General features: G+C 43.2%; 1 protein-coding gene across 4 annotated transcripts in view; it reads right to left on the reverse strand.

Moving 5' to 3' along the window:
- The window catches only part of LOC142071023 (uncharacterized), a 103991-nt gene that overhangs the window by 25317 nt on the left and 58800 nt on the right, over positions 1 to 19874 (reverse strand). For 2 of the 4 annotated variants that reach the window (XR_012666976.1, XM_075125201.1), the window contains exons 3-4: positions 19244 to 19323; positions 17980 to 18131 (exon numbers count right to left, since the gene is read on the reverse strand). Coding sequence is in view for 2 of the 4 variants with exons in the window: in XM_075125201.1 (XP_074981302.1) it covers positions 17980 to 18042 (63 nt within the window). In the remaining 2 variants the exon portion in view is untranslated. Of the gene's footprint in view, positions 1 to 17979; positions 18132 to 19243; positions 19324 to 19343; positions 19405 to 19874 lie in introns of those variants that run through there. The other 2 variants (XR_012666977.1, XM_075125200.1) reach the window with 2 other exon arrangements.

The following is a 19874-nucleotide window of genomic DNA, read 5'->3' on the forward strand; positions in this document are numbered from 1 at the left end:
TGCCTGTGGCACATAATAGTCTAGTCTCCTGTGGGCTGCAATACTTTAACCCTACAACCAAAATGAGACCAGCGTGCAGGTGGTGGCCTGTACTATACAGGAGGTCAGACTAGATGTTCTAGTGGTGCTTTCTAGCTTTAAACTCTATGACTCTCCCATGTAAAAATTATACCGGCCCAAGACCAGCGTGGGCAACATTTTCACCTATACTAGTGATGCGTTCCATAGATCCATTAGGACTTTTTTTTTTAAGGCCAGTTCTCTCTCATGTGTTCTCCTTCCTGGTCAGCCCCCAACTAAGCTATCCTCTCCCCCTTTAATCCCTCCCTCCAAGCCTGTCACCTGTCATAGATGTAGCAAGGTAGGCCAGATGAGTCCACAGCAGCTCATTAACCCCTTCCTAGCCAACAGGACTGGCCTTAGGCATGGAGGAATGGGGCAAAGGCCCAGGGCGCCATTATAAAGGGGTGCCCTTTTGGAGCAGGGGTGCCCCTCCCCTGGCTGCTCTGCTGCCGTCTGCAGCACTGCTCCTGCCCCCTGACTTGGAGCTGCCCTTGGCCAGCTGCTCCAGGGATCTTCCTGTCTGCTGTGCGGGGGAGGGCGCTGATGTCAGGGTGACCCTCTCCCTCTCCCCCATATACCTCATCTCTGCAGAGTGGGGGAGAGAAGGGGACAGGGCTCAGGAGTGAGAGGGAGGAGCTGCTGGTGGCTGCTGTGGTCTGAACAAGCCTTCAGACTGGTGAGTGCTGCTGTGCTTAAAGGGGTGTCTTTCATACACTCCCCAGTACACACTCACTCTCTCTATCTCTCTCTCTCTCTCTCTATCTCTCCCCCTCTCTCACACACATACACACTCTGTCCCCCTCTCTCTCTCTCACACACACACAGTCTGTCTCACTCTCTCTCTCTCTCTCACACACACACACACACACAAACATACTGTCTCTTTCACACTCAACCCCCAACACAAAGTTGGATTATTGTTTTGGTACTTCTTGGTATTTCCTGCAATGCACAAATATGCTCTGTAATTTTATTCTTTCAAAGTGCTGTTATTTTAGTTTTTGACTAGTCTATGCATTTCATTTCTCTGTTATGCTTAAATTTAATTCTTTGAGTAGTGAGTTCTAAAATGCCTGACCTGTTCTGGCTGGAGTAATTATCATTATTACGTTTATCATATTGTGCTTTGTCATTCATTATTTAAAGTGGTATAATCAAACAATAGTATCCTTCTAGAATGTAACTTTAGCTTGTACTAACCTTAGCAGTGCCAGTTTCAGAAACATTAGCTAAACACAACTTTAGACACTGGGCAGAAGAAGGTTGCTTATTTTTAAATTGTATTTTTAGTTATATCTGTAAAATAACTTAAAATTTGCATGAAAATAAATGCAGTTACAGCAATGATACCAATAGCAATGATGGAGTCAAATATTAGTGAGTCACATACATGACTGTGATCGGTAAACATAAATGCCAAAATAATTAGAAAAATAAACTCCCTTTCTGAATAAAAAAGAGAAAAAACCTTAATCAAGTATGTTTTTAATGGCGTTAAAACAATTGACTAAAATAGAGTAGATAATGGCAGTCACACAGGGTGTGTTTGTTAGAGAAAGTAAGCAGATTTTAAGCAGATTTTATTTATCGCTACTAAAGATAGTGTACAAAGTATTGAACGTGTTTTCCAATATCTGTGTTAAAACTCCAGACCTGATACCTCAAGGTTTGGGATTGGGAATATTTTGTGTATTATCTCCTGTTTGTTCTAAATTTACATATAAACTTTAAATGTGACTTTAACTGGAGTTTGTATATATTTTTTCTTTCTTTATATAACAATTAGATACAGTGCTCCTGTCAGCTAAATCCTAAATTATTATCTGAAAAAATCCTGAGAGTTTTCAGGTGCCTAAGTAGTCCTTGGAATCATGGTTAAAAATTTCCTCTCACTCCCGAAAATCTGAAATGGCACCCTGAAGAGCCAGGAGTGGCCAGAAGTCTGCAGGAGGGCCGTGGGCTCTGAAAAGATGCAGCCACCGTGAGTGGGAGTTTTACTGCTGACTGCAATGGGACCAAGATTTCACTCCAGTTTGTTTGGCTTAATACAGTAAAATTAAATTAAAATAGAAGTCAGTGTCAGGAAGAGCTTTTACGTAAAGAAAACAAAAACAAACAAAATCTACCTCAACAGAGGAAAGAAAAAGTTGTCTGTGCACGGAGTACCTCAAGGAGCTCTAATGTTTAGACATTTTTAAGTATAGGGACGTAAATTCCATTAATGTCAAAAGGAGTTAAACACAGACATGGACAGGATACTATCCCCCAGGGAAGTATAACACACATGAAACCTTCTACATCTAAGAATAAGAAACACAAATCAACAAGAGCAAGAAAATTAAAAATTAAGGGTGATACTGTCATGACTTCAGGGCATATTCCATGATCCAGCTGTTGGAGCAGAGGACTGAGGAAGATAATTGCAAATGGGAAAAAATGATGCATCCACATGAAGGATCTGTGCTGATGAAACAGCTTAACATTTCTGAGTTACTGTCTTAATGGTTATGGCCTGGCTCCTGTAGCATGTATCCTGGCTGGGGTTCAGAAGGACAACAGAGAGTCTTAAAGTCTGGGGCCACTGCCAAGAAAAATTGAGATAATTAAAAAAAACAACTATGTGCAATACAAATGTCCATGGTAGTGGCAGCAAGTGTTTGTGGCTTGAGTCCCTGTAGTTTCCTTTCTGTAAAGAGCTTGATTACAAGTCATAATAAACTTGAATGGCTGGACCTATCCATGTGTTGAATACGGTTAAAAACAAAGTGTCAGAGCTATGGGTGTTGTGGATTTATGCTGTGTTGCAAGTGCAGGCAGCCACAAGGCTAACTTATATTGGCTCTTATACTCATGAAGGATATTAGTTAAACTTAACCTTAATCACAAGCACTTCAGAAGTCAAAACACATATTTAAAATGATGTTGTCCATGCTGTTTCAATGTGAAGGTGGTGTCTAAAAGGCCAAAGGCAGAGTGCAATAATGCAATAATATAATCACAAATACTTAAAGAGAAAGCGTAGTAATTTGTTTCCATTTCTTTAAGAAATGTTCATTTGTGTTAAGTTTAATAAACATTGAGTAATTTTATACAGAGGGATATATGTACAATGAATGATACATTATATTTCTGTAATATGTAAAAAATAAAGTCCATAAGAATTTAGTATTAAACTATTCATGTGCAGTTGTGACAGGGTCGGGCCGGATGGCTACAGAAGAGTAATAGAAGGCAGATATATTAGCCCCAGGTTAAGTAGGTCCCTTTTCCCTGGGTAAGGTAACAGGGAAGGTTCCAGAATAAAGACAGACAGGCTAATTAGAACACCTGCAGCCAATTAAGAAGCTGCAAGAATCAATTAATGCAGGCTAATCAGGGCACCTGGGTTTAAAAAGGAGCTCACTTCAGTTTGTGGTGCACGTGTAAGGAGCTGGGAGCAAGAGGCACTAGGAGCTGAGAGTGAGAACGCATACTGTTGGAGGACTGAGGAGTACAAGCATTATCAGACACCAGGAGGAAGGTCCTATAGTAAGGATAAAGAAGGTGTTGGGAGGAGGCCATGGGGAAGTAGCCCAGGGAGTTGTAGCTGTCACACAGCTGTTCCAGGAGGCACTCTAGACAGCTGCATTCCACAGGGCCCTGGGCTGGAACCTGGAGTAGAGGGTGGGCCTGGGTTCTCCCCAAACCTCCCAACTCCTAGTCAGACACAAGAGGAGTTGACCTGGACTGTGGGTTCATGAAAACAGCCAAACTGAGGGCTGCCATGAAGCTCCAAGGTGAGCAAATCCACCAATAAGTGCAAGACCCACCAAGGTAGAGGAGGAACTTTATCACACAGTATATACGTAGCTCCCTCCTGGAGCACCCCCCAGCACACTAGGGGTGAACACACCACTTACCCCTCCTTCCTAAGTGGCCCTATGGTCTGAGTCTCAGCCTTTAGCTCATCCTTCCTGGACTATACACATTAAGGTGCAGTGCCTCCCTCCTAGGGTATGTCTACACTGCATCTGGGAGCGAGCCTTCCAGCCTAGGTCCATGGACTTGTGCTAGCAGAGCTTGCACTACCATGTCAAGAACAGCTGTGTAGACGGTGCAGCTTGAAAGCTTGAGCCACAACATCCAAGCAACATCTACACAGCTATTTTTAACAAGCTAGTGCAAAGGTGGGCAAATTACGGCCCGCAGGCCACATCCAGCCTGCGGGACCATCCTGCCCAGCCCCTGAGCTCCTGGCCGGGGAGGCTAGTCCCTGGCCCCTCCCCTGCTTTCCCCCCTCCCCCGCAGCCACGCCGCAGTGTGGGCAGTGTTCTCGGCAGCAGAGCTGTGCGTTCCTGCAGGACAGCGCGGCAGCGTGTCTGGCTCCAGCCGGACGCCGCGGCTGCCAGACATGCTGTTCTGAGCGGCATGGTAAGGGGGCCGGGGCCAGGGGTTTGGATATGAGGCAGGGGGTCCCGGGGGGCAGTCAGGGGACAGGGAGCAGGGGGTGGTTGGATGGGGCAGTGGTTTGGGGGGGGCAGGGGATGAGGAACTGGGGGGGTGGAGGGGAAGTCTTAGGGGGAGGGTTGGGGTGGGTGTCAGGGGACAAGAAGTGGGGGGGGGGTTGGATGGGTGGAGGGTTCTGAGGGGGGCAGTCAGGGAGTGGGAATTGGGAGGGGTCAGATAGGGGGTGGGGGCCAGGTTGTTTGGGGAGGCAAAGCCTTCCCTACCTGGCCCTCCATACAGTTTTGCACCCCGATGTGGCCACCCCTGAGCTAGCGCAAGCTCTGAGAACACATCTGTGGACTAGGGTGGGAGGCTCACTTCCAGGTGTAGTGTACACATAAGCCTAGTGTCCTCGTGAATGAATACACAGGTCTTATGATCTCTATTTAGAGGAATCAGATAGTAAAAAGAAACTATCCCTTTACTAAGAGAAAGGATGGGGTGCTATTAAAAGAAGGGGTACAGACAGGAACCAGGGATAAAAGGGAAAAGCATGGAAATCAACACCATCAAAGAAGTCAAAAGAATAACTCCACAGCATTAATCAAATACTTCCCTCCTCACTTGACTACAATCCCACAGAGTACAAAAAGCAAGAGGAGAAACACCATAGTCTCCCCTCAGGCATTAGCTGACCAGAGCTTTTCAGCTCAAGAGAATGGTGTGATGTTCCCCTTTGCAAGGCACAGAGGTTACCATTTGATGTGAAGCAAGCCCCTGGATGTTCAAATCCTGTTTGACCTACCAGACCATGGTGGCAGGGTGAGATCTACCAGGCCAGGGTGGTTCTCTCCTGCATGTGGGAGACTTAGGTATTCTTCCCTCCTTTAAACCACTGAGAAGCTGCATCTCCTCAGGGTCTCCTCCCGAGAACACTGTGCTTACCTGCTCTTAGTGAACATGTCTGAGTGATCCTAGCTATGTGCAGCGAGTAGTTGCACCAGTAATTGGTTGTCTTAGCATGTCAGGTATGTCCCTGACCCGATAAAGACATCTCTCTGGCCAAGCCCCCAGCAACAGTCAACATGTTTGCACACCAATGAGAGGCGCATAGGTAACAAAATGGAGGAACTAGAGCTACTGGTGCAGGAAGTGAAACCAGGTATTATAGGGATAACAGAAACATGGTGGAATAGTAGTCATGACTGGACTACAGGTATTGAAGGGTATATGCTGTTTAGGAAAGACAGAAATAAAGGTAAAGGTGGTGGAGTAGCACTGTATATCAAGGATGAGGTAGAATGTAAAGAAATAAGAAGCGATGGAATGGATAAGACAGAGTCTGCCTAGGCAAAAATCATATTGGGGAAGAAAACTACTAGAGCCTCCCCTGTGATAGTACTTGGGGTGTGCTATGGACCTCCGGGATCTAATTTGGATATGGATAGAGCCCTCTTTAATGTTTTTAATGAAGTAAATACTAATGGAAATTGCATGATCATGGGAGACTTTAATTTCCCAGATATAGACTGGAGGACGACTGCTAGTAATAATATTAGGGCTCAGATTTTCCTAGATGCGAGAGCTGATGGATTCCTTCATCAAGTAGTTGCTGAACCGACTAGAGGGGATGCCATTTTAGATTTGGTTTTGGTGAGCAGTGAGGACCTCATAGAAGAAATGGTTGTAGGGGACAACCTTTGTTCAAGTGATCATGAGCTAACTCAGTTCAAACTGAACGGAAGGGCAAACAAAAATAAATCTGTGACTAGGGTTTTTGATTTCAAAGGGGCTGACTTTCAAAAATTAAGGAAATTAGTTAGGGAATTGGATTGGACTGAAGAACTTATGGATCAAAAGGCAGAGGAGGCCTGGGATTACTTTAAGTCAAAGTTGCAGAGCCTATTGGAAGCCTGCATCCCAAGAAAGGGGAAAAACTTCATAGGCAGGAGTTGTAGACCAAGCTGGATGAGCAATCATCTCAGAGAGGTGATTAAGAAAAAGCAGAAAGCATACAGGGAGTGGAAGATGGGAGGGCTCAGCAAGGAAAGCTACCTTATTGAGATCAGAACGTGTAGGGATAAAGTGAGACAGGCTAAAAGTCAAGTAGAGTTGGACTTTGCAAAGGGAATTAAAACCAATAGTAAAAGGTTCTATAACCATATAAATAAGAAGAAAACAAAGAAAGAAGAAGTGGGACCGCTAAACACTGAGGATGGAGTGGAGGTTAAGGATAATCTAGGGATGGCCCAATGTCTAAACAAATACTTTGCCTCAGTCTTTAATAAGGCTAATGAGAATCTTAGGGATAATGGTAGCATGACAAATGGGAATGAGGACATGGAGGTAGATATTACCATATCTGAGGTAGAAGCGATACTCGAACAGCTTAATGGGACTAAATCAGGGGGAATTGGCTCATGAAATTGCAAGCCCATTAGCAAGAATTTGTAATGAATCTGTAAACTCAGGGTTGAACCGTATGATTGGAGAATTGCTAACATACTTCCTATTTTCAAGAAAGGAAAAAAACGTGATCTGGGTAACTACAGGCCTGTTAGTTTGACATCTGTAGTATACAAGGTCTTGGAAAAAATTTTGAAGGAGAAAGTAGTTAAGGACATTGAGGTCAATGGTAAATGGGACAAAATACAACATGGTTTTACAAAAGGTATATTGTGCCAAACCAACCTGATCTCCTTCTTTGAGAAAGTAACAGATTTTTTAGACAAAGGAAACGCAGTGGATCTAATTTACCTAAATTTCAGTAAGGCGTCTGATAATGTGCCACATGGGGAATTATTAGTTAAATTGGAAAAGATGGGGATCAATAAGAAAATTGAAAGGTGGATAAGGAATTGGTTAACAGGGAGACTACAGCGGGTCATACTGAAAGGTGAACTGTCAGGCTGGAGGGAGGTTACCAGTGGAGTTCTTCAGGGATCGGTTTTGGGACCAATCTTATTTAATCCTTTTATTACTGACCTCGGCACAAAAAGTGGGAGTGTGCTAATAAAGTTTGTGGATGATACAAAGCTGGGAGGTATTGTCAATTTAGAGAGAGACCGGGATATCATACAGGAAGATCTGGATGACCTTGTAAACTGGAGTAATAGTAATAGGATGAAATTTAATAGTGAGAAGTGTAAGGTCATGCATTTAGGGATTAATAACAAGAATTTTAGTTATAAGCTGGGGACGCATCAATTAGAAGTAACGGAGGAGGAGAAGGACCTTGGAGTATTGGTTGATCACAGGGTGACTATGAGCCGCCAATGTGATATGGCAGTGAAAAAAGCTAATGCGGTCTTGGGATGCATTAGGAGAGGTATTTCCAGTAGAGATAAGGAGGTTTTAGTACCGTTATACAAGGCACTGGTGAGACCTCACCTGGAATACTGTGTGCAGTTCTGGTGTCCCATGTTTAAGAAGTATGAATTCAAACTGGAACAGATACTGAGAAGGGCTACTAGGATGATCTGAGGAATGGAAAACCTGTCTTATGAAAGGAGACTCAAGGAGCTTGGCTTGTTTAGCTTAACCAAAAGAAGGTTGAGGGGAGATATGATTGCTCTCTATAAATATATCAGAGGGATAAATACCAGAGAAGGAGAGGAATTATTTAAGCTCAGTACCAATGTGGACACAAGAACAAATGGATATAAACTGGTCATCGGGAAGTTTAGACTTGAAATTAGACGAAGGTTTCTAACCATCAGAGGAGTGAAGTTTTGGAATAGCCTTCCAAGGGAAGCAGTGGGGGCAAAAGACCTATCTGGCTTTAAGATTAAACTCGATAAGTTTCTGGAGGAGATGGTATGATGGGATACCATGATTTTGGCAATTAATTGATCTTAAAATATTCATGGTAAATAGGCCCAGTGGCCTGTGATGGGATGTTAGATGGCGTGGGATCTGAGTTACTACAGAGAATTCTTTCCTAGGTATTTGGCTGGTGAATCTTGCCATATGCTCTGGGTTCAGCTGATTGCCATATTTGGGGTCAGGAAGGAATTTTCTTCCAGGGCAGATTGCAAGAGGCCCTGGAGGTTTTTCACCTTCCTCTGTAGCATGGGGCACGGGTCACTTGCTGGAGGATTCTCTGCACCTTGAAGTCTTTAAACCATGATTTGAGGACTTCAATAGTTCAGACATAGGTGAGGGGTTTATCGCAGGAGTGGGTGGGTGAGATTCTGTGCCCTGCATTGTACAGGAGGTCAGACTAGATGATCATAATGGTCCCTTCTGATCATAATATCTATGAATCTATGAAACCCACGTTACACAAACCCTTCTAGTTTGGGGGTTCCTTCTTGTTTGTACAGCATCTTGATAGGTAGCTCCTAGAGTTGCCAGGCAAATAGCGTATTGTGACATTTCTTCTAGCTGCAGTGTCTGTGGGAACTGCTTCAAATAGAAAAGGAGGGAGGGAGTATAAATGTAAACATTTGGGTGTGCGCACAAGAACACTTCAGGAAGTATGCCCATTTATCTATATACATTAAACTGTGTATATACAGTGCAGAATGGGGCACTGCAGCGGGGTAATCACCCCACTCTGGCCCTGAAGGGGTTAAAAGCAGCCCTGGAGAGGGCTGCAGCTGGGAAAAGCTGAGTGAATAGCTGACCACAGGTGTGGCCAGTTCAATCAGGGCCCAGCTGGCCCTTATAAGAGGGCTGAGGGCAGGAGCTGGGGGAGCTCTGGCCCTGGAGTGGGAAGGGCTAGCTGCCTGAGAGCAAGGTACCTGAAGTGGAGCAGTGCTGGGGAAGAGCAAATGGAGCTAACAGCTCCATTAAGGCCCATTACTATTCAAAATAATCTTCCTATGTATTTTTAGCTCAAGCCTTTTTTAAAAACAAACAATTTGCTTCCAAGCACCATTGACAAGGAGCTGCTAGATGGTAGCTAGTGGGAGTGGAAGCAGGTTGTTGGTCTCCTTAATCCAAGACATAAAATGACCCCCTCCCTCACCGCACGAGGACCGCACAAGAGTGCCACAAGTTAAAAGCATGAAAAAAACAAGTGGCAGAGAATTGCTGAGCTCAGCCCTAGTGCGATATCTGTTAAAGAACTGCGTGTGCACGAGAGCCCATGACACTAACAGAAGGTAGCTGCACTCTTCCTCTACTCTATCCCTACACCTATGACAAAACTGAATCTGCAAAGCTCCAAAGCTGTTTTTATTCCATATAAAAGAATCTGTCCTGACCAAATAAAACCATACAGGACTGTTGCAGGGACTAGTAAGATTAACGCCTTTCTGCACGAGGACAGTGACACACAGAAAAGTAGGGTGTATGTTTTTGCAGAATCTCAGGCCCTGATCATACAAAGGGATACATGCACTTGACCATTCCAGCCTTGTGAAGTCCTATTGAAATCAACAGCACTCTGTCTGGCACTAAGGACCTGCTGAGAAAATCCCATTACAGGAACCGGGAGGACTTAAGTCCACAGTTTATATTTCAGAGGTCCTGGAAGGAGCCTTGGGGGTGGCAATCACAGCTAGTAATTATTTCTGAAATTGGGGCATGAAAAATTTCTATTACAACTATACGCAAAAAGTTGGATCAGCACTAACATCTACTGGAATTGGTAAAGCAGCATATCTATGATTCATTATTATTAATAAATAGTTTTTCAGTACAAAAATGTGATAGATCATTTAAAAAACAACAACAACAAACAAGGCACAATCCCTGGCCCAAGTAGTTTACAACGCAAAAGCTGATGTGACACAAGTGACAGTTGTGCACTCTTTTTTCCACCAAGTGTTCCATAACAGAAGGTAATTTTTTGCTCTACTCGTCACTAGTGAGGCCTCAGCTGGAGCAGTGTCCTATTCTGGGTGTTACACTTCAGGAAAAACGTGGATAAATTGGAAAGTCGAGAGGGGAGAGAGAAAAAAATGATAAAAGGTTTAGAAAACCTGACCTATGAGGAAAGGTTAAAAAACTGAGCACATTTAGTTTTGAGAAGAGAATACTGCGCGGGGAACCTGATAATATAGTCTTCAAATATGTTAAGGGCTGATTAAGGTAGTCATGTCTCTCTCCCCATCTGTCAGGGAGGGAGACCACGCCCCTTCACTATAATGCCTCTGGAGCAGGGGTAGGCAACCTATGGCACATGTGCCGAAGGCTGCAAGCGAGCTGATTTTCAATGGCACTCACACTGCCTGCGTCCTGGCCACCGGTCTGGGGGGCTCTGCATTTTAATTTAACTTTAAATGAAGCTTCTTAAACATTTTAAAAACTTTATTTACTTTACATACAACTATAGTTTAGTTATATATTATAGACTTATAGAAAGAGACCTTCTAAAAACGTTAACATGTATTACTGGCACGCGAAACCTTAAATTAAAGTGAATAAATGAAGACTCGGCACACCCCTTCTGAAAAGTTGCCGACTCCTGCTCTGGAGCAACCCAGTTCAGGGAGGAATTAGCTGACAGTTAGTAGGCCCAAACCTGCAGTCCAGGCTGGGCAGCAATTGAGTCTGTGCACCCCAGCCCTCAGGCAGGGCGGGGAAGCTAACAGTTAAGAGCTCTGGCCTGCACTCAGGCAGAGCAGCAATGAGTCTATAGGCCTGGGGCACTCAATCAGGGTGGGCAGCTAATGGCTCTGGCCTGCCAGGGATAAACTCTCTGGCGGGGCAGACAGCAAAACTGTCTAGTATCCTAGCTCGAGTGGACGACAGACCAATGCAGGCCTCTTGGTCTAAAGGTGGAGAGGCTGCCATCTGCAGGGGTGGAATGACAGGGGTAGGGGGACACAAGCCCACCTGACTCCACTGTGTCCGAACCCAGGGCCCTAGGAGTGGTCTGCCACCGGTCAGCAGTGAATCCGGCCACAACATGCAACAGTCAGTAATGCAGCCAAACCCTATTCAGCTTCCCTGGGCTCCTTCCTACACTCCCATCCAGGGGGTGACTGGGTTCATCGCTGGGATAAACAGCTAGTGGCAGCCCCAACAGCTGCTCGGTGCCCTCCAGTGCCTAGTAGCTCCAGCAGTCCTTCCAGGTCTCTGACGTGTAGCGGCCTCTGTCAGGCCCGAGGTCTAGCAGCAGGGAGGGGGAAATGTCCTGGTCCTCCAGCAGCTCTCCTCTAAGTGAGCTGGAGGGCCTGCCTTTTATATTTCCGGGCCCTGTCCTGCCCCTCTGCTTCCTGTGGGGCGGTCACGGGTCTCTCTGTCAGGGAGGGCGGCCATGCCTCCTTGCTACAGGCTGTTATAAAGAGGATTGTTCTCCAAGCCCATTGAAAGTAGGACAAGATGTAATGATCTTAATCTGTAGCAAGGGAGACTTAGGTTAGATATTAGGAAAAGCTTTCTAATAGTTAAGCACTGGAATAGGCTTTCAAGGGATGCTGTGGAATCCTCATCATTGGAGGTTTTAAAGAACAGGTTGGACAAATCTGTCAGGGATGGTCTAGGTTTATTTGGTCCTGCCTCAGTACAGGGGACTGGATACGATGACTTCAAGGTCTCTTCCAGTCCAACATTTCTATATCTCTTTTTACATATGCACAAACCAGGTTGCTCAGATACTACATTGATGTGGGCCATTTTAAATGCATAGATGGTATGGGTTGAATTCCCCCAACCCCATTCTACTAGTGTCTACATTTTTTTAATTTTTCAAAAATCCACTCTATTCACACTAATTCCACCTCATTCATCCTGGCTCTCCATTTGAACAGCAACCTCCAGCATCATTTCTAGAGTTCTGTATCCCTCTCCCCCCTGTAGGTCACCACGGTAGCTGATAGAGTTTGTCAGCAAGAATCCAGGCCAGGCAGAGAGCAAAGGTGAGCAGCATCCATCATCCTTGCTCTGCCCTTGCTAGGGTTCTGACTCCATGCCTGGCAGGGTTATAGTGCCAGGGCTTCTCCCTCATGTGGTCCCTGCTAGGAGAATTCTAGACCCAGTCCCCACCCCATTCCTCTTATCACCTTCCTTGCTTTCTCCCTTCCTGCTTACACAGCAACAGCAGCGGTTCCACACAATGAAGATGTGGGTGTAGCTGCAGAGACCAGAAGTCTACCTACATTTTTGAAGGTGCGCTTGGGAGTGCAGGGAACTGCAAGCTGCAGCCAATACCAGTCTCTGGTTGCTGTTGTGTTATGCTGGTTGAAAAATTTCCATTGAAATAGCAGAAAATTGAGAGTTTCCAACTAAAAAATGGGGTATTCTTGTGTGAGAATTGTCTACTTCCTGTGAAAAAATTCAGTTTTTGCATTGAATAAACGAATGCCCCAAGCCCCAAATATTTCAAATCGGAAAGACTGCCATGATACCTCATGGGAGGTTTAGTTTGGGTGTCTCAAGCGCCCTTTCTCCTCAGTAGCCCAGTTCCCCCACCAAACTAAATCTCCCAAGGTGTACATTGGCCAGAGAAGCTCACATGAAACAACTCCTCCATTCCACAAAAAGGGAGACCATGATGCATCAAAGAAGATGTAGTCTGATCAGGAAGCCTGATCTATAAAGGAGAATGGGAACTATGAGGCTCTGTGGCATCATTTCCAAACTGAAATATTTGAGTTTTCAACCAAAATACTTTGGTTTTTGAATTTCCAACCCCCTCCCCGCCAAAAAACCCCCCACAAAAAAAAGCCAAGAATTTCCATAGAAAAATTGTAAAGGAAAAGGAAAATGTTTATTTCATGCTGAATGAAACCCTAATTGTTTGACCATGTTATGGTTATATAAAGATAATTTAGATGGTAAATATAAGCTGTCTGTGCTTTACTGAGGAACGCACAGATACAGTCTGAATATTGTCAGAGAGGTGGGCAACATCAGAGTGCTAAGATGGGGACCACAGCAACAAGAGCACCACATGAGGGCCTGGAACTGCTTGAGGGCCTGGGCAGCTTTCTCCATAGGACCTAGGAACTCAAACATAGGAGCCAGCACCCTAGAATCAGTATTACCAGTTTATCTGGGAGCATTGGAGAAGATTCCCTATGGTTGTCCAGATGGTTGAAACAGTTCTAAGCTGTGTAGTTGAAGCCACAGAACCTGAAACAGAAAGGGAAGGTGGAGGCCTTTGGCATCACTCAGCTGTAGGACTTCCCCCCAATCCTTTAAATAGTTATGTTCTTCCAGTTCACAGCAATTCAAGGGACTGGAGGCCCAGGGCATCCACCCTGCCAAGGGGGGGGGAGAAGGCCTCCAGCTTCTGCTCACCTTCAATCCCTCTCAAGACATTTCTGCCTTATTTATCTTTTGTGTAGCACTTTGCAGGGAGAACTGTACTAATTAAAGCCCTGAAGAAAGCCAGGTTACTAAAGTGCCCCAACAGCTTGAAGGGTTTGGGTATGGGAAAAGGTAAATTCATCTCTACTGAACACATTACAGATTTAAGACACCCATTGTTTGGGTTTTGTGGCACAAGTGCAACTGAAAGTTGATGCCGTTATACAGGGTGGGAGAGGACACAAAGTTTATTCTGTAAAGGCACAAGGCTGTCTGTAGACCACTTAAACTGACTTTTTATGATTTACTCTATTACACTCAATTTGAAATATAATGTATGTACATACGTAATAAGTGTTTGTGCATTATTAAATTCTGGGGACTTATACAAATCTGTCAAACTGTGCTTCATCCACTATCAGAGCAGTCACACCATTTTAGTCTTCAGTTTAGTTTCAGATAATAGCAACATCTCCACTATATGTACATGAGAGATTGATACAAATATTGCTGTGATTATTGAGAGTTAATCTTACTTTGCTGATATACATTTGCATTTCGGGTACTGTATACCTACAGTTTTGGCAAATGCACAATCTTCCTCAATACCCTCTACCACCAAACCCCCCCAAAACTTACTGTTGACATGTGACAGCTGTTTGAGACTACATACAAAGCTTGGTTTGCTGGTAGACTAATCCAAAACATCATTGGTCATAAATCTACTTAGAAGAAATGTCTTCATCCTCCACTTGAGATAACATAACTGATATAACCTTGTAAAGGACTCTTTATAACTATCATATGAAAATTTATGTCTCAATACTCTACAAGGATTTTAATGTTATTTCTCTATCTTTATGGCCACAAGACAAAAAGAAAGTGACAGGTTTCAGTGTGGTAGCCGTGTTAGTCTGTATTAGCAAAAACAACGAGGAGTCCTTGTGGCACCTTAGAGACTAACAAATTTATTTCGGAATAAGCTTTTATGAACTAAAACCCACTTCATCAGATTCATGGAGTGCAAAATACAGTAGGCAGGTATAAATACACAGTACATGAAAAGATGGGAGTTGCCTTACCAAGTTGGGGGTCAGTGTTAATAAGACAATTCAATCAAGGTGGAAGTGGGCTATTCTCAACAGTAGAATACTTTGTAGTAGTGATGAGGCCAAAGTAATCAGGGTGGCCCATTGCAAAAGTTGACAAGAAGGTATGAGTAACAGTAGGGGAAAATTAGCTTGGGGAAATTATTTTTTGTAGTAACCCATCCACTCCCTGTCTTTATTCAGGCCTAATTTGATGGTGTCCAGTTTGCAAATTAATTCCAGTTCTGCAGTTTCTCGTTGAAGTCTGTTTTTAAAGTTTTTGTTGTTGAAGAATTGCCACTTTTAAGTCTGTTATTGAGTGTCCAGGGAGACTGAAGTGTTCTCCAACTGGTTTTTGAATGTTATAATTCTTGATCTCTGATTTATGTCCATTTATTCTTTTGTGTAGAGACTGTCCGGTTTGGGCAATGTACATGGCAGAGGGGCATTGCTGGCACATGATGACATATCACATTGGTAGATGTGCAGGTGAACGAACCCCTGACAGTGTGGCTGAGATACTTTTCTATTTCCAAGTGCATTTAAAAGGAAGCTTACCTTGATAAGATTTTAGAACATTCTAGCTCTGAGCCCTTTATAGGTACAATTTGGGTACATGGATATTCCTTAACAGGATTCTTAAGAAACAGTTTTCTCCGGTAACACAAGCTCACTGCAGCCATCAAATTGAATCATGATCTTCAGTAAGACCAGTAATTTTCTTTTGGCTTCCAGTAACCAGCTTAATTCCAACCAGTTCACAAAGAATCCAGTGGTTTATGTGAAACATGACAATGATCTTCATTTGAACTCCCTGTCCACAGGGCTAAAGAAGATGATCCTCTCTTTCCTTAGTCCCTGATATATTCTCAGAAAAGTCACCTTTGTTTCCCCACTACCTCTGCCTTCCATTATTATTTGTGCAAACTTCAACTGACTTCTATAGTTGAGATCAAACAAATTAGTGGTCAGATAATTTCATTATTCATCGTCCTGTTATTACTACATATACATGACAGTACAAGAAGATTACTACAGTGATAATTACAACTTATATAGTATCCTGGCATGAGGAATCCAATCGTGGCATGGAACTGGCATAGCTAGCTCTATGCCACAACTCATCTACTAACATAAGAGTAAGAAAAGTATCAGGGGAGGAAAAGATGTGGCCTGCTGTCTGATAAATAGAGCTGCTTGGAAAATTTCTGTCAATGTTTAAACAGAAAATGGTTCTGCAAAAAAGTCAAAATTTTCCATGGGAAGATATCAATTTTGCAAAAAAAAAAAAAAATAATAATAATGTGCCATTGGTTAAGTTGAAATGAAATATTTAGTTTCCAAATTATTTCATTTTGGGTCAGTCAACTCAAATGAAACATTACAGGTCAGACCAGTTTGATATTAATATGCTTCCACTTAAGTTGCTGTGAAACCTGGAATAGAAACTGGAATTCAGGTGCCTTACACCCTTGTTGTTCTCCCTTATGGGTCAGACTTGTAGCCAGACTTCATCTCCCATGATGCACCACAGTCTCCCCTCTGACTGAGCTGCTACCGTGCAGCACAGTAACCCCACAATCATGATGCACTATGGAAGGTGCAATCTGGCTGGGAAGCTTGGTCCATAGGAGGCCATCAGGAACCCAAACCACAACTCCCATGAAGTAATATGGCAGCTCAAGTGGTTGCATTGTTAACACTGAACCGACCTGCAACAAAATTTTCAGATTCAGGAATGTTGAAACATTTCATTTTGCCCAAAAAGGTCCAAGTGAAAGTGTGGAAACTTTTCATTTCCATACTGAAATTTTTCAGAACTTCTTGTTTTGATATTTTGTCATGATTCAGAATAAAAAGCAGTAAATAAATACCAGGATTTCCCATGGGACAGAAATTCTGATTTTTGATCAGTTCTACTGAAAAAAACCCAGATGCACCTTGGTCTCAGAGCCGCTCTAAATTATGCTGAGCCAAATTGAAGTATATATCCCCTTAACAGCCATAGGCACTGGGATAGTGCAGAAGTAGAAAAAAGACACCTTTCACTTCAACCCCTTCCCCATTCAGCAGCACCGAATGGAAATATGGTGCAGCTGACGATCTGGGCGTATATGTTTAGAACTGGACAAAATATTCATCAATTTTTCCCCCAATTAATATTTGCTTATATTATTGTTTGAAAAATTCTGCAAAATTGGATGAATTCTGGGGAAAAAAAGTTTTTTCCTCCATCAGAGCTTCAAGTAACAGATGTTTCACAATTTAGATTTTTTAAAATTATTTTTGCATGCAATGGGCCACTGGACTAATTTTTCACCAAAAATGCTCACTTTTTTGACCATCTCTGTTCTGAGTTCTAGTCTCACGTCTGCCAATGGCTGGCTAAATATTTTGCACTTACTAGATACAACACTTTCCAAACATGATGTAATTAGGCATATATGTATCCTCATTTATAGAAACACTTGTGGAAACAAAAGTATAGAGAGGTTAAGTGACGTATCCTCTGTTATACCTTGGTCTCCTTACCGCCAGCCTTGTGCTTAGGTGACAATGTCTCCCCAGGCAAGATGCTTAACTCTTCTATGTCTCAGTTTAACCAGTCTGTTACATGGCAACCACTACAAAGACCATTTCAGTCATCAGATTAACTTTGATTAGAGTTCAGAATAACTGGATTTAGTCATTTGTGGGTTTCTGGAAATAGGATTGCTACAAAATAATAATTGCACAGAATTAGGTAAATTGGCCTGACTTGACCTAGATGCAACATGTACTAGGTTGTCACCAGTAAACACATCATCACAAACCGATTACAACAACAAAGCCAGTAGGGTCTAATTATGCCCCTCATTGAATTATTTTAACTTACTTTTTCCTCTGAAAGATGCTGACACAACGGGAAAAGCATGTCCTTTTCACCAAAACTTTGATACCATTGTCCTCATGTGCTTAAGTTTCCAGAGACCTGATCACATGCTCGATAAACGTGTATGCACATACACACATACTATTGAACTTCTGTATGGCATGTAATACTGCACACAGATCGGAAAGGTAACAATCTCTGTATTGTTCAGATGCTACATAAAAAAAAAGTCTAATGAAAACAATAGAGTAAGAATGACATTAGAAAGGGTTGTGGTTTAAAGGCTGAAACCTCAAACCATTTTTATCCAGTGAAGATTCCTGTTACCTGATTGACTGTTGTGGTCGAATTTTTGCTTTCCACTGCCTGAGGGGAAGGAGAAGAACCCATTGTAACTGTTCTTTCTAAGTTTTCCAGGACTAGCCGCAGTTAATAGGCAGCTGAGTCACGTGTTTCTTGAGAGAACAACCTGAATGGTGCTTGAAGAAAAAAAGAAAGTTACTTCAGAGGTTTTTACTTTTAAAGCTTCCACCTGTAACAAACTACGGCATTGTGGCCCTTGATTCGGCGGATGTCCAGTGTGACTAGAAATGGGCCAATTTTGGAACATGGAACCACTTTAATTTTGTGGGGTTTAGATTCACAATCGCAGATGTTATCCTACCTCCACAATTTTGGTTCTGAATAGGTTCCAAAACTGCAAGAGGTCTTGTTTCCTGCTTCCAGGTTGGATGTGGTCAGAATCACGCAAATTAAAATCTTGCGCAATTACAACCCCAAATGGTAGGAATCTCATGTGAACAACAGAACTGGGAAGTCCCTGCCATTGTGGTCTGGAATCCTGCAAGAAATGTTTGAGAGACTTCAGCTATATTGATTTTAAGCCTGAGCCTGCATCTTAACCCTGGTTGGACCTTGAACCTCCAAGCCAAATCTTAGCCCCAAACTAATTCCTGTCCAAAGCCCACCTTCTTTGCCCACCTCTGATCCCTTTCCTCTCTCACCCACCACCAAAATTCAAATTCACCTCTAGAATAGGAAATATCCAAAGCTTGCAGTATAGCCTTTTGTTAAAATGTATGTTTGATTAATTGCTGTTGAAGCCTCGGTAAACAGGTCTTATAATGCTCATCCTGGGGTTTACAAACACACACACAATTTCTATCTGACCCTAGTGAAGTCCAAAAGCTTCATTTGGCTCCAGCAAAAATGCAGTACCTGCCAACTAGCTGCTAACACCCCCTATTTTAGGATGCATGATAAGTATATGATAGTATGATTGACAGTAGAAGATTCCATCTTGTAACTGAGCATAATAAGTTTAACTAGGGTCTGAAGCATTCATTTAAAGAACTTAAGCTATAAAATTCAGCATAGCTTCTGAAGCCCTGAAAAAGCATATTCCAGTTTCCATGATTTTCAAACCTTAGTAACTGGTATATTGAATATACAGAATTTTCCAGGTCTACCTCTCTTCATTCCAGGCTTTAAAATGGAATGAAACATGAGAAGAACATTTAGGGCCAGGTCTTTGGGCATGGTGCAACACCTTTGCACCAAACTGCTGGTGGACTCTGCAGACACTACCTACCTGGTCTAGTGAAGATCACATACACTGGCGTAGAACTGATGAAATAGCCTTAGTGGCAATGATGGATGATCTCCTCCTGTCTATGGATAGAGGAAAAACATCCACTATCATCTCCCTGGTGTCTGCTGCACCATTCAACACTGTTGATCATTCTGTCTCACCTAGGAGAGGCGACAGGGGTCCAGGGTAATGCACTAAAATGGTTTGGAGGGATTCAACCAACAACTAGTGATAGGAAATTGCACCTCCAAAACTAGTCCCCTTACCTGTGGGGCTCCACAAGGATCAGTTCTCTCTCTGGTCCTTTTCAACATCTACATGCAGCCACTAGGTGAACTAGTCTAAAGACGTGGACTCAAGTGCCAGCAATATGCAGATGATACACAGCTCTACCTATCTTTCATCACATATGACCACTCCACTACCACCAAGATGGCCCACTGCTTGGATGAGATCATCTCATGGAGGAAGAACAGCTGACTGAATCTGAGCAAGACAGAGACGATGCTGGTGGACCAAGGAAAGTATTTTGAACGGTTTGCAGTCATGATGTGGTCTCCACTGATTAAAGAGTCACATGCATAATGGGTCAATTCAGTCTGTAGTCTTGGATTACTTGCTGACACTGAGC

This window comes from Caretta caretta, chromosome 2 (genome assembly GCF_965140235.1).
Source record: "Caretta caretta isolate rCarCar2 chromosome 2, rCarCar1.hap1, whole genome shotgun sequence".
In the NCBI taxonomy this organism is placed as follows: domain Eukaryota; kingdom Metazoa; phylum Chordata; order Testudines; family Cheloniidae; genus Caretta; species Caretta caretta.